Source organism: Microtus oregoni, unplaced genomic scaffold, assembly GCF_018167655.1.
Source record: "Microtus oregoni isolate MIOR12 unplaced genomic scaffold, Mior012 000018F_ref0000195, whole genome shotgun sequence".
In the NCBI taxonomy this organism is placed as follows: Eukaryota; Metazoa; Chordata; class Mammalia; order Rodentia; family Cricetidae; genus Microtus; species Microtus oregoni.
This window is the reverse complement of record NW_024543077.1, coordinates 39,970,587-39,998,538: the sequence shown is the minus strand read 5'-3', so window position 1 is coordinate 39,998,538 and position 27,952 is coordinate 39,970,587. Positions and strand designations below refer to the sequence as shown.

The 27,952-nt window shown below is 42.4% G+C and overlaps 1 protein-coding gene across 1 annotated transcript in view; it reads left to right on the top strand.

The window, feature by feature from the left end:
- Positions 1-22,390, top strand: part of LOC121459054 (C2 calcium-dependent domain-containing protein 6-like) — a 36,325-nt gene extending 13,935 nt beyond the window's left edge. The window contains exons 2-13 of the mRNA XM_041668564.1: positions 3,869-3,955; positions 5,306-5,357; positions 7,826-7,971; positions 10,394-10,519; positions 11,660-11,704; positions 12,913-12,981; positions 13,750-13,829; positions 15,355-15,489; positions 17,563-17,668; positions 19,245-19,317; positions 21,615-21,652; positions 22,018-22,390. Of these exons, the coding sequence (XP_041524498.1) occupies positions 3,869-3,955; positions 5,306-5,357; positions 7,826-7,971; positions 10,394-10,519; positions 11,660-11,704; positions 12,913-12,981; positions 13,750-13,829; positions 15,355-15,489; positions 17,563-17,668; positions 19,245-19,317; positions 21,615-21,652; positions 22,018-22,365 (1,305 nt within the window). The 3' untranslated portion in view covers positions 22,366-22,390. The remainder of the gene's footprint in view (positions 1-3,868; positions 3,956-5,305; positions 5,358-7,825; positions 7,972-10,393; positions 10,520-11,659; positions 11,705-12,912; positions 12,982-13,749; positions 13,830-15,354; positions 15,490-17,562; positions 17,669-19,244; positions 19,318-21,614; positions 21,653-22,017) is intronic.
- The last annotated feature ends 5,562 nt before the right edge of the window (positions 22,391-27,952 follow it).

Genomic DNA, 27,952 nt, shown 5'->3' with positions numbered 1-27,952 from the left:
ACTATGAACCACATTACCCATGCTATTCAATAGATCACAGAAACATACTCAGCTTCTCTAACTGGAACTCTATCCTCTTGAACCAGCTTCTCCCCACCCGTCTGTTGTAATAGGAGCGGCTGGGCTGTGTCCCCAGCACCCGGCCGCCCACATGGCTAGCTTATGCCCTGAAATAATTACACAGAAACTGTATTCTTTTAAACACCGCTTGGCCCATTATATCTAGGCTTTTCTCGGCTAACTCTCACACTTGGACTAGCCCATTTCTTATAATCTGTGTAGCCCACGAGCTGGCTTACCAGGAATGATCTTAACCTGCGTCTGCCTGGAGTGGGAGAATCATGGCGACTCCTCGACTCAGCTTCTTTCTCCCAGCATTCTGTTCTGTTTACTCCTCCCACCTATGTTCTAAGCTATGAGGGCCAAGCAGTTTCTTTATTGCTTAACCAATGAAATCAACAGATTGATATATGACACTCCCACATCACCCGTCTATCTGGCCTCCCCCGCAGCCTCTTCCAGTCTTGTCTGTACTTGTAAGAGTCTTAACATTTCTATGATTCCACATACAAACGATGTCGCAGAAGTCTGGTCTTTCCGTGTCCATCTAGTTCACTGAGAATAATATTCTCTAGAGTGACCCATGTAAGGCAACAGGCAGAATCTCCTTTCTTCTTTAAAAGGCAGAAGCATACTTCATTTTGAGTGTAGTGTGTTTTCCGCAACCAGCCATGGGTGGCATGAGGTTTCTTCTACCTTAGGGACTGAGGACGGTACCCCCACGAGCACAAAGACACAGTAGGTCTTCAAAGCTCACTGCATGCATGAAAAAACCATGGCAGGTTTCAGCTGTGAAAAATAGGAAGTTTCCTCCTGACTTTAAGAACATTTTTAAGATTCTCAGCGTTTGTATTTAAGACAGGATGGACTGGAAATCCTAGCCACCTTAATTAGATAAGAAAACAAATATAAAATGGAAAAGTGAAATTTTCTTTGTTTGCGTTACACATTAAAAAATTCTTAATTATATCAGAAACTTGCTAGAACTGATAAAATTGTAGAATAAAAAAAATCAATGTAGAAAAACCATTGTAATTGTTAAATGCTGTGTGTGTGTGTGTGTGTGTGTGTGTGTGTGACAATGTGTTGCCTAGCCCAGGCTGGCCTTGAGCCTTCTCTGTATCGGAGGCTAGTTTTACATAGTGTTAAACTCTTGTTCCTTTTGCCTCTGCCTCCCAAATGCTGGGATTACATGGACGTGCCACCATACCCAGCTAAGGATTTTGTTTTATGTACATATATTCACCTTCTGCCTCCTGAGTGTTGGGGTTAAAGACGAGCACCACTACCACCTGGCTGAATTGTTGTATATTGTAAGAGCTGAGTGAGCAATTCTTGAAAAATATCTAATACTAAACCAGGAAGTTAATGCTTAACAAAGCCATATTGATTCCAGTTCAGCAGAGGTGGGGGTAAAGACAGTTGTCCTTTTGGGTTTGACTTTTAATAGGCAGTCTTTCCCTGTCCCCTCTGGCATCCCTTCTTCCCGGGTACTTTACCTTCTTCCGGCACGGGCTCTTTGGAAGTATGTTGTTTAGTTTCCACGTGTGGCAGATTGTTGTGATTGCTTGATTCATGGCTCAGGAAAATACACTCTGCACCAGAGGTTGCCTCGCAACTGCTGGGTGATCCCACAGTTCAGACGGCCTCCTCAGACACCACCCCAGCAGGGAGGGGTGTAGGACTCCAGTGTTATTGAGTGTGCATGGAAATCCAGGTCCTCCTTGTGGTTGGTGTCCCTTGATGCTATAGGGGTGCAGGAGGGTGGTACTGTCTTGTTACAGCAGTGAGGATGGGAGCCCTTGCTTCTTACGTGGCTCTTTAGCGAAGTCAGAAAGATATGGAGGCATTGATATATATTGATATAAGCATGTATAGATACTTATAATATATATCAAGATTTCTATATATATTAGATATATAGATCTATATCTATATAGATCTTGATATGTATATATACATACTTATAATTCACCAGCCAACTGTGATATATGTATATATATATATATATATATTATACTTAGAATTCGCCATCCATCCGTGATTAAAAATATCTCAAGAAACTCAACACACAAGAACTGCGTGTGACCACAATAAAGACCACACATGACAAGGCCACAGCGAACATACTGAATAAGGAAAAAGTCGAAACCTTTTCTTCTTAGGGATGGAATGAGATAAAAAAGCCTTTCTGCTCAACACAGCTTTGAAAGTGCTAGCCTAAGCAACTATGTAAATATCTCTACACTAACTACTATGAGACATCGATGAGAGAATTGAAAAGAATACAAATAAATGGAAATAGCTAATTTTGTTACAACGTTCATACTTCTAACAGTGAGCTGCAAATTTTATATTTTGCCAACAAAACACTGACATGCTCTCAAAGGATACATTTGTAAAGTGTTCTCTGGGAATAACACTTGTCCTTGCTTTCCGTTCTCTTCAGCAGTCCCCCCACCCCCGCCACACACACACACACACACACACACACACACACACACACACACTAGGTACTAGTCTCTGTTTTATCTTTCCTGTATTACTGATGTTCTAGCCTTGTGAAGCAAGTTTTATTTCTTATTCTTATAAGCAATTTAGTAGCTTTAACCTGCCCAGTGTGTCTTTGTGGAGACTAATAACTTTTCAAGCGTCTTGGGAGTGGATCACTGTGAGTCAGTCTTTTCAGACACACTGTAGGTTCTATAAATATATAGATTTCCTCTTATTGTTTAAATTTTTCCTGGAGATAGTAATTTTATTTTGTTTTTTAAAAAATTCTTCTTTTATGTGTTACGTTCCAACTGCAGTTTTCCCTCCCTCTACCCCCCACCTCTCCTCTCTTCCAGATTCACCACCTCAAACCCACCCCTGCTCCTCAATCTCGTCTTCTCTCCTCTTCCCTCCCCTCCTCTCCTTTTCCCTCCTCTCTTCTCCTCTCCCCTCCTCCCCTCTCCTGCCTCTGCCTCCCGAGTGCTGGGATTAAAGGCGTGCGCCGCCACTGCCCGGCTGGTTGGTGGTTCTTATTTGATGTTCTGCTATCCTTAACTCCCCCCACAAAATATCTTTCTTTCTCCTTACTGTTACAAATTCAGGGGACCCCTCTCCTCCTCTGTCTTTTTTCCTGAGAAGCGGTCCTCCTCTGAGGAGGTCACACCCGGTCCTTCTCCTGCAGGGCTCGGCTCTTACCCAGTGCTGTACCATCCGCAGCCAGAACGTCTGTAGTGTTGACTTTCTCCTTGGTTTTGTATCTTCTATGGTCCCTATTCCTCCCTAGTGTTTTTCACCGTCACTTAAAGATTTTTCTTGTCTTGATGTCCGTTCCCGTAGGTTTGTGCTGAAATTTTTTACTTTCTTTCTTTCCTTAGAGGAAATCTGGAAATTGTGAGACCCTTCTCTAAGGTGTCCTATGTTTTATCTGTGTTTCTCATTTTTATAGAGTTACGTTTGAATAGAAGTTTGGGTGACTGCCCTACTGGATGTAGTGATCTTATAAATGTTTCAATATATCCTGCGGTGTGTTCAGTCCATTAACTAACTGAAGGACCATTGTTCATATGCATGTTTGCTTTTCTCCTCTTTTCTGATTTACTGGAAAATTCCATAGTTAATTATGTACACTTTATTTGTTTATCTAGTGATAAAAGTATTGAAGATAGAAATGAGTTTCTTGTTCGTAGTTATATCCAGTGCCTAGAGCACCAAATACTTACTAGACACTCAGTAAAATATCAGTGGGAATAATATTTTATCCAGTGATGTTCTACTTTTTCATCTAAAGTGTTAAATTAATTTATTTTCATTACAGATGCTAAGAAAAACTCTTCAAGGGTCTCAGAGTGAAGAAATGGTAGTAACAAGTGAAACACCAAATTTGGTACCGTTTGGAGATGTGGTATGTATGAGTCACCTTCAGCGAGCCCGTACAAATTATTTCTCATTTGATATGAAACACAGTTGATATTATTATCTGGTGATTGAAAAGTAAGTGAAGAAAATAGTCCTCGAGGATAAGCATGCTCATGAATTTTTATTTATATGAGTCATCAAACCACTAAATATTCACCAAAATTATGGAAAACATTCTAATTCACAGAAGTAATGTTTTCTATCATAAGGCTCCCCAATCACCTGACATAATGGTAAGACACTGGTTTGAGACCCACCTAAGATCCAGTAATGTCCAGCATCTGACACAATTGCAAGACACTAATTGGGGGGCCCGCCTAAGATCTGCTAATGCCCCATGTCTGTCTGAAAGAGGAGTCTGTGAACCAGTGTTTTTGTTGAGCTCAAGTGATTATACTTATTTACAGATTGGCCGATGGTTTAAAAATTGACCCTTTTATCCTCCCGTGACCCCTGTATGCTCCGTGCCCCTCGCCGACCTCAGAAGCAATAGTTTCCATGGGGGCCACACACCTTGCTCGGGTGGTGAGATGGCAAACGGGCAAAGGCACGAGCCACCTGGTAACGCTGAGGACCTGCGTTTGAACTCCAGGACCCTCACGGTGGGAGAAGGGGACCAGCTTCTGCAAGCCGTCCTCTGACGTCACACATACCATTGTGCACGTGTCTACACACACACACACACACACACACACACACACACACACACACACAGGTGGGGTGGGGAAAGGAGAAAATCAGGAGAGAGAGTGATGTAATAGGAAATTGTAAAGAAGAAGCAGTATTTTAAAAAAAGCTTTTTCTATTTGTGTGTGTGTGTGTGTGTGTGTGTCAAGTGTGTATGTGTGTGTGTGCCACCTGTGTGCCTGGTGCCCATAGAGGCCAAGAGAGGACATCAGATCCCTTGGAAATGGTGACCTGATGTGGGTGCTGGGAACTGATTTTGAGTCTTAATCACCGAGCCATCTTTCCAGCCCCACGAAACCACGCTTATAGTAAGAACAAACAACAGAGTCCTTCTAATGTGAGAAACCCAACCCGACTGTGTTTTTTTTTAAATATTTATTTATTTATTATATATACAATATTCTGTCTGTGTGTATGCCTTCAAGCTAGAAGAGGGTAACAGACCTCATTACAGATGGTTGTGAGCCACCATGTGGTTGCTGGGAATTGAACTCAGGACCTTTGGAAGAGCAGGCAATGATCTTACCCTCTGAGCCATTTCTCCAGCCCCCGACTGTGTTTTAAAGATTTAAAAACTTCACCATGAAACACAAGAAATTAACTTTTAAAAAACGTGTTTGCCTTTTGTGTTTTGTTCCGGTTGTTGCAGGTCGGCTGCCTGGCTGTTCACATAAAGAGTTGTCGACAGTTTTCTCACAGATGTATCCTTTTGGTCTGCAGACCACGGTCAGCATGCCTTGCTGCTCTGGTGTCTTATTGCAGTCACTAACTACCTGGAAACAGAGCAGCTTGAAACACTAACCATTTGGTTGTCAAACGCTCTGTTCGCCCTCCAGGTGGTACTTCTTCAAAGTGTTCGCTTTGGCTGCTGTTTGGAAGTTGAAAAGGACAAGGATGCCCTGCCCTTCAGGGTGGACTTGGCCCGGTGGGATGGTTTAGAATGCTTGTTCTGAGCTGGGCGGTGGTGGCGCACGCCTTCAATCCCAGCACTCCGGAGGCAGAGGCAGGCAGATCTCTGTGAGTTCAAGGCCAGCCTGGTCTACAAGAGCTAGTTCCAGGACAGGCCCCAAAGCTATAGAGAAACTTGGTCTCAAAAAAAAAAAATGCTCGTTCTGTTCATGGGTCTCTCTTCCTCCTTAACTCCTTTTGAGTTTACAGAATATTACACATTTATAACAAACCCTTGATTACCATAGTTCTTCATGCTCCCTCATATCTCACTCTCGGATGGAAGTCTCTGTCATCCATCCTAATGCCAATTTCAGTTGCATTCATTGCTCTTATGTTAATATGGTCATGAATGCCTGTTCAGATTCAAGGACAGCAAAAATAAATCCCATTTCTCAGTGTAGAAGTTTAGCACAAAAATTTTTGGCCCTCTGTGATTTCCTTCAATCACCACGTAAGCTAAAGGAGAACCATGGTATGCCCTTAAGAGATAATGCGAATTTACATGTAAGCAGTAAGTCTACTCAAACGTCTTAAAAAGAGTTTACTTTAAATTTGTGCCTTGTTTTGGTTCTTTGGGAGTGTGTCTTTCTTCGTAGCCCAGGCTGGCCTTGAACTCTCAACCCTGTTGGAATTAGAGGTGTGGACAACCGTATTCCTCTACACTTATTTTTAAACCACTCTTGTTATGGCATTGCTTTTCCTTTTTTTTTTTTTTTGTATAAAGGGAGTTTTTTTAAAAAAAATTTTCTATAGAGATGTTTGAAGAAACTCAAATCTGGAAAGCATTTTTTTTTTTTAACTCATAAAGTACAGTGAAAGCAATATAGTACCGTCAGGATGGAGACTCATTCGCTAACGAAGAGAATTAGAGTAGACCATAGTACCGTCAGGATGGAGACTCATTCGCTAACGAAGAGAATTAGAGTAGACCATAGTACCGTCAGGATGGAGACTCATTCGCTAACGAAGAGAATTAGAGTAGACCATAGTACCGTCAGGATGGAGACTCATTCGCTAACGAAGAGAATTAGAGTAGACCATAGTACCGTCAGGATGGAGACTCATTCGCTAACGAAGAGAATTAGAGTAGACCATAGTACCATCAGGATGGAGACTCATTCACTAACGAAGAGAATTAGAGTAGACCATAGTACCGTCAGGATGGAGACTCATTCGCTAACGAAGGGAATTAGAGTAGACCATAGTACCGTCAGGATGGAGACTCATTCGCTAACGAAGAGAATTAGAGTAGACCATAGTACCGTCAGGATGGAGACTCATTCACTAACGAAGAGAATTAGAGTAGACCTTAGTACCGTCAGGATGGAGACTCATTCGCTAACGAAGAGAATTAGAGTAGACCACTTTGCTGCGAATTCTATCTTAAGATTCAGTTATTCTTAGTTTATTTTCTTATTTGCCCCCGACACCTTGACTGGCTCTTGGGAGCCTGTTTCTCATGCTGGAGGGCCTCGCCCAGCCTTAATACAAGGGGAGGCGCTTCATTTTGCTGCAACTTGCTACGCCTTGCTTGCTTGATACCCAAGGGAGGTCTCCTCCTTTCTGAACGGGAGGAGGAGCGGATTGGGGGAAAGGAGATGTGAGGAGAGGAGGGAGGGGGGGATCTTTGGTCAGGATGTAAAGACACTAATTGATTTTAAAAACTTCTATATGGGGGCTGGAGAGATGGCTCAGAGGTTAAGAGCACTGGCTGCTCTTCCAAAGGTCCTGAGTTCAATTCCCAGCAACCACATGGTGGCTCACAACCATCTGTAATGAGGTCTGGTGCCCTCTTCTGGCCTGCAGGCATACACACAGACAGAATATTGTATACATAATAAATAAATAAATATTTTTTTTAAAAAAACTTCTATATATCCTTAAATCTGGAAAATAATGCCAGTTGTAGATTATATATGCTTAGCCATCTTAAAATTAATATATAGAAAAATTGCAAAGCAATTACTGCGAGAATGCAAGGATAAAAATAAGGAGAGGTGTGTAGAGATGCATAAACACTCCTGATGACAGTGTGCCTAGCAACGAGAGTCAAAGGCGTAATTATGAAAGCTTTTCCCATTGTTCATTATCCTCCGAGATTGTCTTCTCTCTGTACTTGCTTGAGTTTGACATTTTGGCCCGGATTGTCTAATAGATTTTACAGTGCGTTGTTTGATCAACCGCTCCCGGACTTGTTTCCTAAATATTTTATTCTCAGTCATTGTACAACAACACGTTAATCTGTTCATTCGTATCTGTATAAATCACGTCACGAAATGCACGAAACTCCGGAACTTGAAAGCCACCACCAACGAAAAGAATTTTGTACTCAGGTTTGACGAAGTGAAGTATTTTTCTGTACAGGTAATGGGAAAACTCTCTTCTTGGTAGAATGATGTGTCGCTATAGGTCTCAAGCGTTCTAAAGTACTTGCATCTTTGGGGAGGAAAAAAAAAAAAGGCAGACAAGAAGTAAGAGTAGTGGCCGGGCGGTGGTGGCGCACGCCTTTAATCCCAGCACTCGGGAGGCAGAGGCAGGCGGATCTCTGTGAGTTTGAGGCCAGCCTGGTCTGCAAGAGCTAGTTCCAGGACAGGCACCAAAAACTACAGAGAAACCCTGTCTCGAAAATCAAAACAAAACCCTAAGAGTTGTGCTTTTTCATTCTGGGTTCTGCAGCATCGTGCCCCCCCTGCAGTTGCCTGTGGAAACACCTGCCCCCCGCCCGGCCCAGTGCACTTCTTCCCCGGTGTGCTGCTGCGTGAGGCTCTAGAATGTTCATAGAAGGCTTCACCGCTTTGCCCCTCCTCTCTCCTGTGCAACGCTCCTCCACCCTTCCTGTTTTCACTCTCTGATTCCTTTCTCTTCTCTCATATCTTCGCCTCATCTAGATGCCCCTACTGTTGTCACATAATAGACTGCAGTCTTTGTAACAACCCCAAATATCTCCCTCCCCTCCCTCCCTCCCCTCCCTCCCTCCCTCCCTCCCCTCCTTCCCTCCCTCACCTCCCTCCCCTCCCTCCCCTCCCTCCCTCCCCTCCCTCCCCTCCCTCCCTCCCCTCCCTCCCTCCCTCCCCTCCCTCCCTCCCTCCCTCCCTCCCGCTTCTTCTGTCTTTCACACACAGAGACAGACAGACAGACAGACACACACACACACACACACAAACAAATTCTATTCTATAGCTACAGGATTCATTAATTAGCCCAATTGTTTCTTTAAAAAACTATTACGTTGAGTTTTACGGAAATTCTAAAGGATTTCATCTCTGCTCCAAATGTCTTGGTAAACTTTATTTTAATTAAGTGTCGCCTAGGAAAGATAATTTTTAGCCCTCAATTCTTAAACAGTAATGTGGGGACCAGAGAGTAAAGGCACTTGCACCAAGCCTAAAGGCTGGAATTTGATTCCTGGGTGTCCCGTGGTTAAAAGAGAGAGTGGCTCATACAAGCTGTCCTGTAACCTCTGCATGTGTACTGGGGCACATGTGCTCCTCCTGGCCTAAATTCATACACACGTATGTACGTACATACATACATGAGCAAATGAATGCAAAAAGAACAACAAACTAGACAGAGTTTTGAATTAATTTATTTTATTAGACTATCAATTGCATAAAGGGCTGGCTTTCCCTGACATTTTCATACACGTGAAGAACATGCGTGGATCATAATAACCTCTCCATTATCCTCATCCATCTTCCCGTCCCTTCCCCTTTCCTCGTTCTAAATCACTAATAACTCCCCTCTTACTTTTGTGTCCCCTTTCTTTCCCCCTAAATTCCCGTTATGAGAGAGCACTGGTCTTTGTAAACCTGGCATTCTGTGATCAAAACAGTGATCTCCGGTCCCATATTTTTTTTTTTTCCTGGAAACAACACAGTTTCATTCTTGTGTGACTGAATAAAGCTTCAGTTCTGACAACCTTTCAAGCCCGTTCCTGGGCTCCTAGCCTGATGCGCCACAATCAGCACAGGTGTGGAGGCTAACTGCGATGTGCTGACTTGGGTTTTTTGATATCAGCACTGGTGTAACTGGACCAGGTGGTAGCAAACATGTTGGCAGGTTTCTGCATTCCCGCCAGTAGGGTCCTAGCCCGAATCCCCCCGAGTCTGGGCTTTTCTGCAGGAGAGCTTTTCTAAGTGGCGTGAGATTGAATCCATGTTGTTTTGGTTTGCAGTCCCGGAGGGCTAAAAATGTTGAGCATTTCTTCTGCACACAGGTATTCATTTTTCTCCAGCACTGTTTGGCGAACTGTCTTTTCTCCAATGTATATTTTTTGTGGAAAATCAAGTAGCTGTGTGGCCTTCTGTCTGGGCCCTATATTTGATTCCACTGATTGAGGCCTATTTTGTTCTAGGGCCATGCTGTCTTTGTGACTATGGCTCTGTTAGGATAATTTGAAATCGAGCGTTATGATAGCTCTAGCGTTGTTGCTTCTGCTTAATATACCTGAATCACACTTCATCTTTATACGTGACTTCAGTAGAGTGTTGAGGGCACCTTTTTAATGTATAGTTAAAAGGACAATTTGGGCAGTAGATGATTCAAAAGATCATAATTAATGTTAGACATAAACAAGTCCTGATTTTGTTGACCTTAGAATATGTAGAATGATAAACTTAGAAAGTCACAAGACTAACATGCATAAAACTGATAATTAGCGATGCCCATGGTACCATAATATATATTAATATATATTAATATGCCTTACGAAGGTATTTATTTGGAAGTTACATCTGAAATCCTGGCCTGAAATTTAATACTTCCTTTCATACATTTTGGCATTGAGGTTCCCAGACGTCAAGATGATGAGAGGAATAATATTTTTTTGGAGCTAATGCAAGATGGAGGAAGTACAGAGAGACCCGCCCTTTCCTTGGGCAGTGTTGAAGCACATCTTTACGAAATAATACAGGTATGTATAAAAATATACATTTTCCCCCCAGCTACATGGGGACCCATACCTGTAATCCCAGTACTTGCGGGGGGTGGGGGTGGGAGGTACAGACAAGACAGTTATGAGTTCAAAGTCATCCTTGGCCTCACAGTGACTTCAAGGCCAACCTGGGCTATGTGAGACATAGTCTCAAAAAAGACCAAAACAAATAAAAAAACAAAAAGTAAAAAAGTACCTTTTTTAAAAAAATCTTGGTGCCATACAGTCTAGTTGGTGTTCTTCATTGTGGCTCTTGGTATCTGATGGATACCTTCTGTTTACCACATGCATAGGAACCAAAGTTCATTATAAACATACAAAAAAATTTAGGGCTGTCAGAAAGCATGGGGTTTAAAATAAGAAAACTTAGAATTCCCACACAAGAATCACATAATTTGGGGCAACTGAGGAGAACGTGGGGGAGTCTGCATCACTTTCTGACCTTGACTGGTGTGTAGGCTTTGGGGAAGTGCCTCTGTTTTTGTGGAGCCTGTCCTGGAACTCGCTCTCACAGACCAGGCTGACTTTGAACTCACAGAGATCCGCCTGACTCTGTCTCCCGAGTGCTGGGATTAAAGGCGTGCGCCACCACCGCCCAGCTGTGTGTACGGTTCTTAACTGTGAAACTGGAAGCAGTGATGATGCTCGGGAAGAAGAATAAAGCCCAGGCGGGCATTGAATTGGGCAAGGTAACCTATAGGAGAGTGGAGATAACCACAGATGATAACCACGGATCAGGGACGGCAAAGATTCCCAGAGCCTGTCCGTGCTCTCGGGTGTGAAGGTTCTTCCACCTCTCCAGAGTCTGTTGTGGAGATTCGCTTTTAGCCAGAATGGGGTTTGATGCCCAGGAAGGGAAGTTCACCAGCAGGAACATCTCTGCCCTTGTAACTGCTAATGTCTACATTTATTCCTGTCATTCAAACTGGGTTTCTCTTCAAGTGAACAGTCGTTATATTTGTATGTTAATTTAGTTAAGATGAGATTGTATTTGTATGAATATTGTATTTCAGCCGACGAGCTCATGTATATTTAAAAATGGCGACCGGATTTCTATGCTACTATGCTGTAGATAAACTACAGACACGGGCGCGAATCATTCTACCTCTCTTTTTCCAGAAAGGCTGCTTCACCGAAGTCCTGCAAATGAAGCACAGAAACTCGGTAAGAGCCGCACCGGCCTTCCTCAGATTACCCATGTGTGGTATCTAGCAGTGCAGAGAATTTACTCTGATGGCTCACTGCCTAATTTTTAAGATTATTTCACTACATTAATCATAGCTATATGAATTGGTAAAAATATGTGTAATAGAGAAATTATCACATTTGCTCACAAATTCTTCATTTTTTTAATATAAAATTTTGGCATCATGTTTTTCAGACTCAACTTAGCTTTTTTATATTTTTTATAATTTTAAAAATTATAATATAAAGTCACTCCCCCTTTCCATTTTCTCCCTCCAACTCCTTCCACGCACACCTCCCCCCCTTGCTCTTTCTCAAATTCAGTCTCTTTTTCTTTAATTGTTACATCTATACATATATAAATATGTTTTAAGAATTTGATCCTATAAGTAAATTGTGAGAGAGAGGCTTAGAAACCACTGGACGAGACTGTAAAATGTCAGCGGCCGCTGTCCATGCGTGGACCAAGTCTCTGAAAAAGTGTTGGCAGTCTCTGATTTTGAATGCACCTAAATGTTAGTGATTTTATCAGATGATCAGCCGGAGCTGCTCCTGCTGTCCCCTGTCCAGAATGGGGTTGAGGGACATATATAAAGCCACAGAGCAGGGGCCTCTTTTTCCCTTCACACACGGCCAACCTGGGTTCAGAGGTGAGGTTGCATGTTTCAATCTTCATTCGATAGGAAAGACCTGTGAGTAAATCATTTGACCTATAAACATATATAAAATACATACCTTACTCGGGCGGTGGTGGCGCACGCCTTTAATCCCAACACTCGGGAGGCAGAGGCAGGCAGATCTCTGTGAGTTCGAGGCCAGCCTGGTCCACAAGAGCTAGTTCTAAGGACAGCCAGGGCTGTGACACAGAGAAACCCTGTCTTCAACTCCTCCCTCAACTAAAAACAAAATATGTACATATAAGTCAATATCTTATGGTAATCCTACTAATAATTCTAAATTAAAATTTTATACATTTGATCACTAGCCTTGTGTTAAGGCGAAAGACTTGTAACGTTCTTGGAACTGAACAGAACTCTGTTGGAGTTCTCTATGTACGTGAAGCTTTGGTTTTTTTTTTTTTTTTTTTTTTTTTTTACCCAGAAGCGTCACCGTAGGCTTTTCTAAAGTGTATGTTTATGACCTTGTCATGTCTGGTCACTTCTCTAACAACAGCGTTCCGCTTCCAGTCTATCTGCAGGGTGGAAGTGGAGTTCATGTTTTCCTACGGAACCTTTGGCTATGGATTTTCACATCAGGTTAGTTCCCTTTTCTAAAGAAATGTCTTCTGTTTGAGCACATCGATCACGCCTTATGAGAAGCCGATATTTCTGGAAGTTATGTTTGGCGGCCATAGCTAATGAGTATAACGTTAGAAGTAGGTCTTGTGTCCAGTATAACATGTGAGAGCATCCCTAGAGGGAGAGGTGATTTTCAGATCTGCAGTCCCAGCACTGGGGAGGTGGAAGCAGGAAGATCTCTGGGGCTTGCTGGTCAGCCACTGTAGCCAACTTGATGAGCTTCAGGCCAGCGAGAGGCCCAAGGTTATCCTCTGGACCACACACGCAGCACACACGCCTCCAGATACAACTGAGCACACACATGCACGACACACCCGTGCACACGGAGAGAAAGCAGTAGGTTATCTTTTCAGATGGAACTAGGCAAGTATTGCCATATGTGTAGGCCTCACTGAAAACGTAGAGCTGCCCCATTTTGCACATTTTGTAACCTTGAATGAATTACTGTTGTTTAGTGTGATCTATAGAATACTCACACTTACCTCCTACTTCTATCAGAAGGGTTAGAGAAAACTGAAGGTGTGAAATGCTTGGCAAATGTTTAATGTTCAACAAATTAAGTTCCTTTCTTCCTTCCTCTTCTTTGTACACACACCATTCAAGTATGGTATAAGCCTTTTGGGGGTTGGGCTGTTAGTCCTATCATGGTAAATGGTATAGGCCTTTCGGGGGCTGGGGCTGTTAGTCCTATCACGGCGAATTACACAATCATATAATTTTATCCAGCTAAAACCTCTTCAAAAAATCATCGAGCCATCGATGTTTATGAAGATCGCCCCTCCTCCAGAAAGGACAGACCCTGTCACGTAAGTGTTTTGATTTCGTTACTTCATTGAGAGCGAATGGCATTTCAAAGGTGCGATGGAACATATCAGTTATCTTGAGAATTCCCGAGAGCGGGGTCAGGACGCCTAGGTCCTAAGGCAAGGCGAGCACCGAACTCCTTTGCTTGATAAGGTGAGAAAAAGAGCCAGGTGTGGTGGCTCAAGCCTGGAGCCCCAACCCTCGGCAGGCAGAGGAAGGAGGATGAGGAGTCCAGGGGGTTACTTGAAACCTTGTGGGAAACAAGCAAACAGACAAAAAGATGGGAGAGATCCTGAGTTTCTAGGTGCCCCCTGGAGAAAGGAACTGAGGTCTAGAGATGAGAGGAAATGGAGGTCTCCTTCGTGAATGAAGAGGTGGCACAATGAGGAAATTAGCCATCAAGATCCTCCTCACGGAATATAGAGGAAGAACTTCCAAGATCCATGTGCCTAGGGTAGCCAGTTTCTGTTCTACAGGATGTCAGTGTTAGCCCACCCCACACCACGCCAACTGTTATTTCCAAATGGGCTGTAAAACAAACAACAAACAAACAAAAAAAACCAACAATAAAAACTGTGTTAAAAATGTTATTAGTGGGGCTGGGAAGATGCCCTGCAAGCTGCATTCAGGTCCCCAGCGTCCACGCATAAAGCCAGACATGGCTACAGGTGCCTGTAACCCCCAGCTTTGAGGGACAGAGACAGGGGTTTGCTGACGAGGCTAGCTTCAGGTTCAGCAAAAGGGACCAAGGCAGAGAGGGACACTCCGTACTCCCCCCCCCCACACACACACACAAAACATGTGTGAAGTTGTTAGCAAAGGAAATGTAGCTTAAAATATAGTATTCCAAATGACCTTAAAACTTCAACAGTAAAAATACACGTCAAGAAAAATACGCACCAGAGAAAGAGCTGTCTAAGAAAAAGGATTTGTTTTTAAAAATTGAAATGAATCAAGGAAATTAGATTTGGGATGTGGGACTCGCTCTGTAGACCATTCCAGGACAGCCAGGGCTACACAGAGAAACCCTACCTTAAAAAACAAAAACAGACAAACAAAACAAAAATCTCTTCACTCCTGGCTTTCTGGTATGTCAAGTGGATTCAGTAATTCTTATCCCGTGGGTTTGCCGTGCAGGTGGAACGAGACAACCAATACAGACAGGCATACGATTACAGTGCCCGACATAAAATCTAGTCCATAGAATTAGATGTTTGAAAGGATGGGGGACTCTGAAGGCAGATTTGTCTATAAATGGTGGCCAAAAGACCTGGACTTTTTATTTCTCCTTCCTCTGGGTCTCCTTCCCCATCTCTACTGCCCACGGTCTTGTTGAGTAACCAAGAGAGCAAGAGAGTCCCAGGATTCCAGTTCTTGCTTTCTTCCTTAGCTCTGTCTTCTTGACAACCCCGGGGTAGTGGGTGAGCCGGTACAAGAAGAACAGTTGGAAACAGCAGCTACCACACCGACTGTAGGGATGCACTCTTCTGTAGTGTTGGCGTGTAACTCTACTACCGTTTTTTTCAGAAACGTTATTACCCCGCAACGAGTCGAATACCCAGCCTTCTTATCCCCAGAACTTAACGTTTCCATCGGGGCTGCCGAAAGCAGCCATCCGAACGCCGTGCGACTCGAAAAACTCCAGGAGAAACCCCGGGAGAGGTAAACAGCACACATGCCATTTGTTTCCATGTAGTCTGCGTCATTCCGAACTTCTTACGTTGACCTCAGGCTTTTCACTGACCTAGGGATACTCATTGTGATGCTGTCTCATGTGTCCCTTGTAAGGTAGTTTATTATGATAGGGAAAGAGATGAAAACCCACCCATAAGAAAGCAAGCAAGTGGCTTCCTTCATGCAAGTCTTTTCCGCTGTCTCTCATGCGATTTTTCCTCATCCTTCTTCCCTGTCGGCTCCTTCTGTCTAAGATCCCACCCCACTGGCTCAATCTTTCTTTTTAATCTGCAGTTGAGCTAACACAAGCTTGAATGCTAGTTATTTTCTCCCTCGGGTATGGGATTTCCATTGATTTGTATAGTTCCTCCCTCTCTGCCCAAGTCCTCAGCCTTGACTTCTGATCCCTCGGTCTTGGTGCTAAGTCTCCCAGACCCCTGTAAATAAGCCACAAGATGGCTTTATCTGCAGACATTTATTGCTCCCAATTCTGGTGAAGAGATCGAGCATCTTGACACTGACTGAATGCATTTCATGACTTACAGTTTAATATTTGTTTGCCCTTTTCAGTCTTTAACCGTTAAATTAAGGTTTTTTTTTTTTTTGAGAAAAGATAATATGGTCCTTGAAACACACCATCGTGTATTTGGTACTTAGCGAACACACGGCGTACAGTAGACATTCAGTGAGTCTTGGCAAAACAGACAGTGTGTCAGATCAGAGGACAAAGGTGTGTCCTTGGGTCATGCAGTTCACCTTAATGGATATATGGAGGCGGAGAGCCAGTGTGTGCACATACTCACTCTCTACGTAAACTCTCATAGGTTACTTCAGACTATCTCATTGTACGACAACAGACAACAAAGTCTGGGAGAAATATGTTCTAAAATTTTGTTTGAAAGCAGTGAGTTATAGAAGAGGTCCAGAGGTGTCGAGTCCATTGTTTGGGGCCATCATTTTCAAGGGACTTGGTGACAGCCAAGATGATTAAAAAAAAACTGAGCAGAGCCAGGATGGACATGCAGTCATGAAGCAACAAGAGCCAGAGTTCAGTGTATACCAAAGACGATGAACCCCATAACACCCAGACTTCCACTTGGGCCACCAATGAGCCATGACGGACCGTGACTCCAAATGCCTTGCCCTAGCTGTCCACCACTGGCTCCTACCCTAGAGTTAGAAGGAAGAGAGAGCCTGAAAAACACTAATTTTTCTGGAAACGGAGGCCCCGCCTTGGATCACACTAATCTTAATGTCAGCTGTTTTGAAGTGAGAAGAATAATCAGTGTTCTTAGCCTCAGGCATCCTTGGCAAAGGCTCCGTCACTGAGCTGTCTCCTCAGTTAATATGTTAAAGGTTTAAGCTCTTATTTAACAATAGTTAAAGGTGGAGCTTTGGGGAAATAACTGGATTAGGTTAGATTAGGTTTGAGGATGAAGCCCTTGTAATGCAATCAATGGCCTTATAAAAGTTACAAGAAGAGAAGACCTGATATCCCTCCCTCCACTATGAGGAGAGAAGGTGATGGCCACCAGGAAGACTCTCACCGGGGTCTGGGCAAGCTGGTATCTCGGCATTAGACATCCTAGCCTGAGGATTATGAGCAATAGATGTCTGTTGTTTAATCCACCCACTGTATGGTATCCTGTTATCGCATCCCAGACTGACCAAAATAAGCAAATTAAAATACTGAGAATACATAATGCATTATCGAATAATTTCTGAAGTGTGTTTATAAAGCTTAGATAACGATAATAAATTGATTATTTGTATAAGAAATACATCATCATCACTAAGGTCAGAAATGTATTTTATGCACCTTTAAGAGGCTTCTCTTTCCTTAATCTCTTGCCATTACCGTGACCCTTAATTCTGTTGTAATCATTTCTTTTAACTGTTTCTCTAGAGAATATGTTAATTTGTCACTTTTGGAACATCTTATGAATGGGTCATATTTTGTTATTCTTCTGTAGGTTTTAATATATATATATAATATATGTATATATATATATATCCCTCTGTCATTTGTAGTTTTTCATATGTAGCTGATTTTTTTTTTAGGTTGGAAAAAATGAAAGAGGAATATAAAAATCTAAACACATGGATGGAAAAATCTGAGTATTTAAGAAATCTTATTACTCCAAAAGTGGCTTCCAGAGTTTCAGAGGTACTTGCCAAAACACAGTCTCTCATATGTAGTGTGTTATCCACTGTTTAATAGAAACACGCCTTGATGATTTAAAATGTTTGATCAGATAATTGCTCATTGCCATTAAGTAAAATGCTATTTGCAGTTCATGTTCCTCTCTGTATTAACAATGTGCCATTCAGTAAGTGTTTATTCAGAATTTATAAGGTTTAATTAATTGGCCAGTTTAAAGTATACATTTCAGTGGCCTTCAGCCTGCCCATCAAGTTGCACACCCATCACCGCAATCCATTTTAGGACATTTTCACTCTTTTTAAACAGAAGTAGCCCAACGCCACAAGTCAATACTTTCCCAGTTCTCCCATTGCCTTCCTGCCCTCGGCAGCAGCCAACCTATTTTCCTTCGTGTACATTTGCACAAGAGTGGGATTTTGTATAAATACGTGGACCTTTGTAGCTTGTTTTTCTCTCTCTCCGCGTAATGCTTTCCACGTGTTTTTTTTTTCTTTTTTCTTTTTTTGTTTTTTCGAGACAGGGTTTCTCTGTGGCTTTGGAGCCTGTCCTGGAACTAGCTCTGTAGACCAGGCTGGTCTCGAACTCACAGAGATCCACCTGCCTCTGCCTCCCGAGTGCTAGGATCCACGTGTTTTCTTGTTATAACATATATCAGCATCCCATTTGTTTCTAGATATATTTTATGTGTTCATCCCCTAGTGAACATTGAGGCTCTATACACGACTGAGCTCTGGTGAAAGGTGCTGCTGTGGACGCTCATGTACAAACGTTCGCTGTTTTCCTTGACATGGGGTTTCGCTATGCAGGCTGGACTTACTCTTGCTGAGTTGCCCAGACTAACCTCAAACTTGAAATTCTTCTGCCTTGGTCTCCCAAGGGCTGAGATCCTGGACGTGGACCCATATACTTGGCTTCCTTATATATGTTTTTGTGCAAACAAATGATTTTAATTTTGCTTCACGATTGCCCAGGAACAGAATCTGGATCAAACGGCAGTTCCCAGTTTAAGGTTTCGAAAAACTGTCAAGCTATTTTGACAAGACGCTTTGCTATCTTGCATTCCAATAGAAAAATGTGTGGTGGTTTTGAATCTTGACCGCTTGCTCGTTTCCCATGTGGTCATCACCTCTAGTCCTGATTCTCCTGACGTGATTGTGAATTCCAAGTGCTGACCTGCGGCATTTTTAATTTACATTTCTCTTTTTTTTTTAATTTACATTTCTCTAATGATGGACGGCGTGAACATTTTTTCCTACACCCACTGGCTTATTTGAAGTTGTTCAGTTAACGTTGGGGTTTGCGTCCCTTGCTCTCGGAGTTCTTCTCCCGGGAGCAGCAACTCCTCTCGAAGTCACGCTCCATGGATTCAGGTCCTCCAGCTCCGTCTCGGCCTGGCCTCTGTCAACTTAGAGGGAAAATGTGTCTTAAAATTGCCTTAACTTTATATTCTCATCTATGTGAGTTTTATGACAGAAACCAATAAAGTATTCTTTAAATAGAAATTATGAAAACAGGAAAAACATTTTAGTTCTTCAAGTATTTTGCCCAACATGTTTTATTTCTTTCTCTGTGTGTCTAGGAACCTAGTTTGAAAGAACTATCTGAAGTAAATTCTAGTCTGTTCGAAGATATGTATGGAAGTATATCATATGGTAAAAAAAAATCACGTTAATTTTTATTATTAAGATAATTAGAGCAAGGTGTTACATTGTAAAAGTTACACATTTGTTTTAAATTGATTTCGTTTTTGTCATAGATCAAGTAACATTTTATTGTTGTGCCAATTACTTTGGTATTTTTTAAGGAAGTCAAAGAGAAGTCTTAGACCCCCATTAAGAGTTTTCTAACTTTTAAAACCATTTTATGTGTATGGGTGTTTTGTCTACATATATGTCTGTGTACCAAGTGTTTTCCTGGCGTCCTCAAAGACCATCAGAGAATATCATTTCTCTTAGGACTAGAGTTACATGAGATTGTGAGCTGCCATCGTGTGCTGGGAACTGAATCTGGATCCCCTGCAAGAGCAGCCAATGTTGTCACTGCTGAGTCATTTCTCAAACACCAGGAGTTATAAAAAATTTTATTGGTACTTCACTTCTTTCAAGATAGGAAAAATTTAAATCTCAACTGTAATATTTATAAGATACTTTTGTTAAGCATTTTGAACTCTTGAGGTAGAAGAAACTGTAGAACCATTGAGGTAGGGTGTGTGTGTGTGTGTGTGTGTGTGTGAACAGATGTGTGTGTGTGTGAACAGAGAGGGCGAGAGATAAGACACAGAGACAAAGAGAAAGAGACAGTCAGAAAGGAAGAAGAATTGTGCTGGAGGAAATTCAGTTAGTATTTAATTTGAGAACTTAACCATAAATAGTAAGAGATCTAATTAGTGTTTACACAGTCTCCCAAACACCTCTCTCAATGTTATCTAGAAAGCAAGTTGACGTAAACTACTGTACTTTAAACACACGTTTATACATCTTCAACGTATGTAGTATAAAGTTCCTGTTGCAAGGGTTTGGCTGCAGCTTACTCGTCTTTCCACACGCTACGTACCGGTGTGTGTGTGTGTGTGTGTGTGTGTGTGTGTGTGTGTGTGCTCATATCTCTGTCACTGCACTAGTAGAGTACCGGTGTGTGTGTGTGTGTGTGTGTGTGTGTGTGTGTGCTCATATCTCTGTCACGGCACTAGTAGAGTACCGGTGTGTGTGTGTGTGTGTGTGTGTGTGTGTGTGTGTGTGCTCATATCTCTGTCACGGCACTAGTAGAGTACCGGTGTGTGTGTGTGTGTGTGTGTGTGTGTGTGTGTGTGTGCTCATATCTCTGTCACAGCACTAGTAGAGTAGAGTTGGGTTTCCAACCTACGCTACCTGTTCTGCAGGCTTCTTTTTAGTGCTCTTTCCACTGTTTGATTGCCAAGCTAAAACCCCAACCCAGGACCCTGCCTGCACGGGGCCAGCACTCTGCCCCTGATCTCCCTCCAGGGTTCCAACTCTGAAGCTTTAAGTGTAAGATAATCACAGACTTCCTCTTCTTTATCACAGATGGGAAAGCAGAAGGACTTCTCTCACTGTGAGGCTTGTCTGAATTCCATCTTTCACTTATCCAGAAGGTTTTTGTATTCCATTTTTCAGACATGCAATGGAGTGTCTAATGACTTGACTCTCTTTGGTATTTCTGAAGCCTCCAGTATTACAGCGCGCGCACACACACACACACTCCTACACAACTAAAAGTTTAAAAATGTATATTTTTAAAAGAAGACCCAAAATAAACCACTAAGAACTAGAACAGAAACCAACTTCAAATTTAGAGGAAATAAAGATCATAGTAGTTTTTTTTTTCAATGAACCTAAGTTTTTAAAAAGGTAAATAAAATCGACAAATTGGGCTAGACTAAGAAAAGAAGAGAATGTGGCTGTAGAGATGATTCAGAGGTTAAGAGTGTTTGCTGCTCTTGCAGAGGACCTGGGTTCAGTTCCCAGCACCCACATGGCAGCTCACAAGTGTCCGTAACTCCAGTTCCAGGTGATCCAGCACCCTCTTGTGACCTTCCCAGGCAACACTCCTGCACATAGCAGACAGACATGCCTGCAGGAAATACTCACACACGTAAAATAAAAATACATCTAAAGGGCTGGGCGGTGGTGGCTCATACCTTTAATCCCAGCACTGGGGAAGCAGAGGCAGGCGGATCTCTGTGAGTTCGAGGCCAACCTGGTCTACAAGAGCTAGCCCCAGGACAAAGCTCACTATTTAGACCGGGCTAGCTGGCCTTAAACTCAAACAGTCTTCCTCGAGATTTGTTAGCTTGTTTTCACTAAGGTAGTGTTCATGTTTGAATAGCTGCTTTAGTAACCCTTTACTTGAAGGGAGGAAAATTATATGTAAGTAAAACAATGTTAAATAAATGTTAAATAAAGCAGAGTACTCATTATTTTTTTTAAAACAGGTTTCAATCACAGAAAATCTGAACATATTTCACATGAGGTAAGATAATTTCTTTTTTTTTTTTAAGATTTATTTTATTTTGTGTCTTGCCTGCATGTGCAAAACACATTCAGAAAAAGGCTCAATCTCTCCTGGAACTGGAGTTATCAAGATTGTGGGCCACCAGGTGGGCACTGGGAATCGAACCTGGGACCTCTGCAAAGGCAGCCAGTGCTCTTAACCACTGAGCCACCTCTCCAGCCCCCAAAGAATGTCTGATTATCATGATTCTATGAAGGGATGGGATGTCTGTTAAGTGGAAGGACAGTTACAGTGAAAATTAACTATACAATGGATTGATTTATTGACTTTGAATGCTCCTTAGTGAATAGCGATTTAAGTTCACCGTCTTGCTCTTTTTGTAGTTTGTGGACAAGGGCGATAAGGAAGGCCGGGGAATACCAGTTGTGAAACTGGTGGACCAAGATTACTCAGAGCACACTCTTGCTGAAAGTGTGGAATCCACACCGGGAGATATCCCGCTGCCCCCTATCCACACCCTGCAGATAATAGAGGAAGATGAGGCACCACGCAGCGCACAAGCAGCTCCGGAGTGGGACACGCCCTACGAAGAGAGGAAAAGTGTAGTGTTTCCACCGGATCACAGTCTAATCCCCAAACGTCCCAGCGTTTTAAGAATAGCCTCATCTCTGCAGGAGGTAAAGTCGAGTTTACCCATAAACCCAGAGAGCGTGAGGAGGAGGAGGAGTTAAGGAGTCTTTCCAAAAGAATGAGGCGGCAAAGCAAATGTTTTAACTTGAAAGGAAGGGAGGGGTGGGGGCTAGTCGGGGTTCCTGAGATTTGCAATGAAAAATGGCTTCAAAGGCAAGACCCAAGAAGCTTAACTAAACATGTCTCGTCCGCAGCAAAACTTGAGATAGGCAAACCCCAAATCATTATTTTTAAAAAGTCAATTAAATACCAATAAATTCAAAATTATTCAAATGCCTCTAAGTAGAAATGTCTCTAAATATATCTAATGTTCTTACTCTGTGTGTACTGATCAATTAAGGGGGAAAATCCTTTGAGAGGAAAAGCAAACTGTCAATAATACAAATGAATTATTGTGTGTTTCTCTTGAAAATGTCACAATTACAAATATAAACCTCAAAGGACATGTAAAAGCCTAGGAAATTATTTTAGTCGATTTTTTTTTTAAACTGTTCAATTAGAAAATGTAGCTCGGGTGTCCCCTTGTTTCAGACTCTGAATGTAAACGCAAGCCTTTCTCCACAGACCGCTTCCTGGTTGGCAGTCACAGTCCCTTGGAATGGCTGTTGCTGGCAGGGCGGTTTTAAAAGGCAGCATAGGACCAGAACGAGTTTGAGACCTCGGTTAAGGTTCTGCTTCTGAATACTCTGAACGGTTCTGTTCCTCATCCTCTGATGGACCACAGCCATCGTTAAATCCCCATCCAAAATTTCAAGATAAAATTGTTTCAGTAGCGCTAGCTGGGAACTTAATTACTTATGTCAACAGTTTAAAGCAATATACTTGGAATAATGTTCTTTACTCGATGTGAAGATAACCCACGCTCATAAAAGTTTTGAAAAGGCTGGGGTGGGGGGCGGTGGTGGTGGCGCACGCCTGTAATCCCAGCACTCAGGGGGCAGAGGCAGGTGAACCTATGTGAGTTCAAGGCCAGCCTGGGCTACAGAGTGAGTTCCAGGACAGCCAGGGCTGTTACACAGAGAAACCCTGCCCCAAAAAAGCAAGCAAAACAAAACAAACGTTTGGAAAATGGAAAGCCTGAAAGACAAGCTAGATGAAAGTAGTTATAATTTCCTCACCAGGTCAACAGCTTTAGTTTTTTAAAGCCTCTCTGATGAGAGTTGGCCTAGGCAATGATGTAGGAGTATAGCAGGATACCATTAGGAATCATTTCACTGACTTTCTTTGTTTTTGCCAGTTGTGTTTGGTTCTACCTTGGGCCTCTGGGCTGTCCAGGTTTCTAGCTGTCCAGGCAGAGTCAGATAGGGGCTCCCTGTCGTGGTGTAGACCTCAGGTTGGACCAGTCGTGGGTTGGCCACGCCCATAAAGTTCTAGACACCGCCATTACCCCTGGAATCTCTGGTAGAGTGACCCTAGCAAAGTCTCCTAGCAATGGTGGATACAGAGCTGGAACTGGCCATCTTCTGTAACCAGGCAAGGCTCCCAGGAGCGGGACCGAGACACCAACCAAGCCACAAAACCTTCGACCTACAATCTGTCCTGTTAGCAGATTCTTTCAATTGAGAATTTTTGCGCCCATCTTCTTCAAACACACTAGACGACGGTTTTCTTTCTTGTTAGGTCTTTGTCTGGTTTTTTGGTATCAGGGTAATGATGGCTTTTTAAAAAGACTTCGAAATGTTTCTTCCTTTTTGTGTTATGGAATAATTTAGGAAATTTTGATATTTGTTGTTGGAGGTCTAGTAAAATTGTGTTGAATTTATCTGGTCCTGGGTTTTGGCTTTTCCTTTTTTTGTTGGGAGATTTTTCTTTTTTCTTTTTAATTAATTAATTTATTTATTATGTATACAATATTCTGTTTGTATGCCGAAGGCCAGAAGAGGGCGCCAGACCTCTTTACAGATGGTTGTGAGCCACCATGTGGTTGCTGGGAATTGAACTCAGGACATTTGGAAGAGCAGGCAATGCTCTTAACCACTGAGCCATCTCTCCAGCCCGAGATTTTTCAATTAATGCTTCTATCTTATTGGATGCTATGGGTCTGTTATAAATGATTTATTTAATCTTGATTTAGCTTTAGTTGTGTGTGTGTGTGTGTGTGTGTGTGTGTGTGTATCAAGTCATTTCTTTTAGACTCTCCAGTTTGATAGAATACAAAATTTTTAAAGTTTATCCTTATAAATTTTTGGGGTGTCTCTTATAATGTCTCACTTTTCAACTCCAGTTTTATTTATTTGGGCCCTCTCTTTCTTATTTAATTTGGCTAAAGGTTAGTCAATCCTGTTAATACTTTCAGGAAATCAATTCTTTCTCATCAATTCTTTGGGTTGTATTCTTTGTTTCTTTCTCCTTCATTTCAGCCCTGGTTTTGATTATTGCTTCCTGTCTGCTTTTGGGAGGTGATGTTTTGGTTGTTCTTGTTCTATTTTTTTTTTTAATTCTTGTTTTTAAGGCCTTAGGCTTCATTACTAAGTTCTTCAGTTGAGTTCTCTCAAAATTATTGAAGTAGGCACTTAATGTCATATATCTTTTCTTATGATTGCCTTTATTAGGTCCTGTATATTTTGGTATATTGTGTTTTCATTCTCATTTGATGTGGGATTTCCCTATGTATGCTGTGAATACTATTGATTAATAAAGAAACTGCCTTGACCTGTGATAGGGCAAAAGAGTAGAGCTAGGCAGGGAAAACTAAACTGAATGCTGGGAGAGGGAAGGCGGAGTCAGAGAAGCCATGTAGCCCCACCGGAGACAGACGCCAGAACTCTGCCCAGTAAGCCACAGCCTCGTGGCAGTACACAGATGAATAGAAATGGGTTAAATTAAGATGTAAAAGTTAGACAATAAGAAGCCAGAGCTAATGGGCTAAGCAGTGATTTAAATAATATAGTTTCTGTGTGATTATTTGGGAGTCTGGGCAGCCAGGGAAACAAACAAGCGACCTCCTCCTCTTCCTCCTCCACTCATTCGATTCTAAGAATTTAAAATTTTTTCTTCTTGATTTCTTTCTCCATCAAATTATCTTTCCATAGTGAGTTGTCTAGTTTTTATGAGTTTGTATGCTTTCTGCAATTTCTACCGCTGTTGGGTGTCTAGATATCTTCCTTTGAAGTAAAAAGAATGTCGGATGCTTTTTTCATTTACCTGCATTTGGCGAGACTGCTTTATGTCCTAATATGTGGTCAATTTGTGAAAATGTTTCACAGATTGCTGAAATGAATGACTATTGTTTAGACTTTGGGTGGAATACTCTGTAGCTATCTTAGGTCCATCTAGTGTATGGTGTCATTTAACCCTAGACTTTCTCTGTGTATCATCTCTTGGTATCTCACCAAATGGCTGTTGGTGAGAGTAGGGTATTGAAATCACCCAGTGTCACCTTGTCAGTCTGTGGTTTTACATCTGAACGTGTTTCTTTTTTCTTTCTTTCTTTCTTTTTTTTTTTTTTGGTTTTTCGAGACAGGGTTTCTCTGTGGCTTTGGAGCCTGTCCTGGAACTAGCTCTGTAGACCAGGCTGGTCTCGAACTCACAGAGATCCGCCTGCCTCTGCCTCCCGAGTGCTGGGATTAAAGGCCACCATCGCCCGGCTGAACATGTTTCTTTTATGCAATCGGGTGCCCCCGCGTTTGTTGTTGGGATTGGAATGTCCTGTTGACTGCTTCTTTCTTTAATAAAGGCACAGTTTCCTTTCTTAGTTCCTCCACCTAGTTACAGCATGGAGATTGTTTTTTCAGGTACTAGAATGGCTATGCCTGCTTGTTTCTTATGTCCGTTTGCTTGGCATACCTTTAACCATCATTTACCATTGATGGTGCAGTACGGCGGTGTGAAAGGGGAAAAAGGATGGATACTGTTTCCTTTAAAAATGTATGTGTATATATATGTGTGGTGTGTGTGTGTGTATACATACACGCACACATGTATATACAAATATGTCTATATGTGATATATATATATTATATGTATAGTGTATGAGTGTTCTGCCTGCACGTATGTATGTGCCTCACCCTGCAAAGTCCAGAAAAGGATGTCAGACCCCCCACCCCCACCCCGGAAACGGAGTTCAATTGTTGTGAGCCACTCTGTAGGTGCAAGCACTGAACCTTGTCTCTCTGTAAGAACAGCAGTGCTCATATCTGCTGAGCCAACTCTCTAGCCCCCGCTGGTCCTGATTTCTAATCCAACCTTAGTCTATGTCTTTATTGGGTAACTGAGACCACTAATATTCAGAGTTATTACTGAAAAGCTGTGTATTAACTCTCGTCATTTTGTGGATTTCGTGCTGTTGTTCTGGTTGCCTTCTCCCGACATTGCTTGTTTTTTTTTTTTTTCACTGTGACCTCTTGGGTGTGTTTCTCTCTCTCCAGGTTGATGTGTTCTTTCTAGTATTTTCTGTTGAGCTGACTTTGTACCCATAAATTCTTTTATTCTGTTTCTTACTGTGGGACGTTTTCATTTCAACCTTAGTTTTAATAGATAATTTTGCCGAGTATAACAGTCGGCTCTCTCAGTAGCCGTCTTTCAAGACTTGGAATCTTTCCAGACCCTTCTGGCTTTAACAGCTGCTGCAGAATAATCAAGTATTTCTCTCATGCACCTGACCATGTAAGTATATTGACCTTTGTGGCTTGCAGTTTCTAATACCCTTTCTTTATTGTGTATTTTTTTTTATGTTTTATCTATGATGTAACACGGGGATTTTCTTTCTCTGGTCTCATCTATTTAGCTTTCTGTAGTTCTCTTGCATCTAGATGGGCTTCTCTTTCTCTAGGTTTTCTTCTGCGATTTTATTAAGAATATTGTCTGTGCCTTCGCTGTGGTACTCTCCTTCTGCACCCGTAGTTCAGAGGTTAGGTCTGACCTCTTATTTGCCAATTCTTACATCTTAATTTAACCCATCTTTATTAATCTGTGCATCACCATGAGGTCATAGCCTACCAGCAAAGTTTCAGCACATCTACCTCAGGCAGCAGCTCCATGGCTTCTCTCTGACTTCACCCTTCTTTCTCCCAGCATTCAGTTTAGTTTTCCCCGCCTAGCTCTGTTCTACCCTCTTAAGCTAAGCCAGTTTCTTTATTAGCCAGTGATATTCACATCATACAGAGGGGAATCCCACATCAGAGTTTTCTTTTCTTTTCCAGTCCCCTCTCCTCTTTTAACAGAAGGACTTACAGTGTTCAAGAGGGGCACATCCATAGTAGGTTTGGTATCTCAGTTTCCTGTTTGCCTGGTATTGAAAAGTTCCCAGGTTTTCAATCTTTTATAGCCTTCAGCATCTTGGTCATGGAGCTTGAAATGAGCTTTTTTTCCAGGCAGGGTGTTCTGATCCCAGGTCTTAAGGCCAATCAGCTGGGCAAGTGGAGGGTCCCAGTCAGGCAACCAGAGGGTTCTATCCAGTAACTGGCAAGGCTCTCGATCTCTGGGTCACCTGTGGTGGCAGGAGCATCCCTGGCGAGGGGCAGGCTGGAATCTGTTGAGTTCCTGGTAAGTGGTGGGGCCTGGGAGACCAGAATGTCATGTCAGAGGCTAGAAAATGAGAGCAGGTAGCCTAACTGGGTTTTTTGGATGTGTGCGTAATGTACATACACAGACACACACACACACACACAGACACACACACACACACAC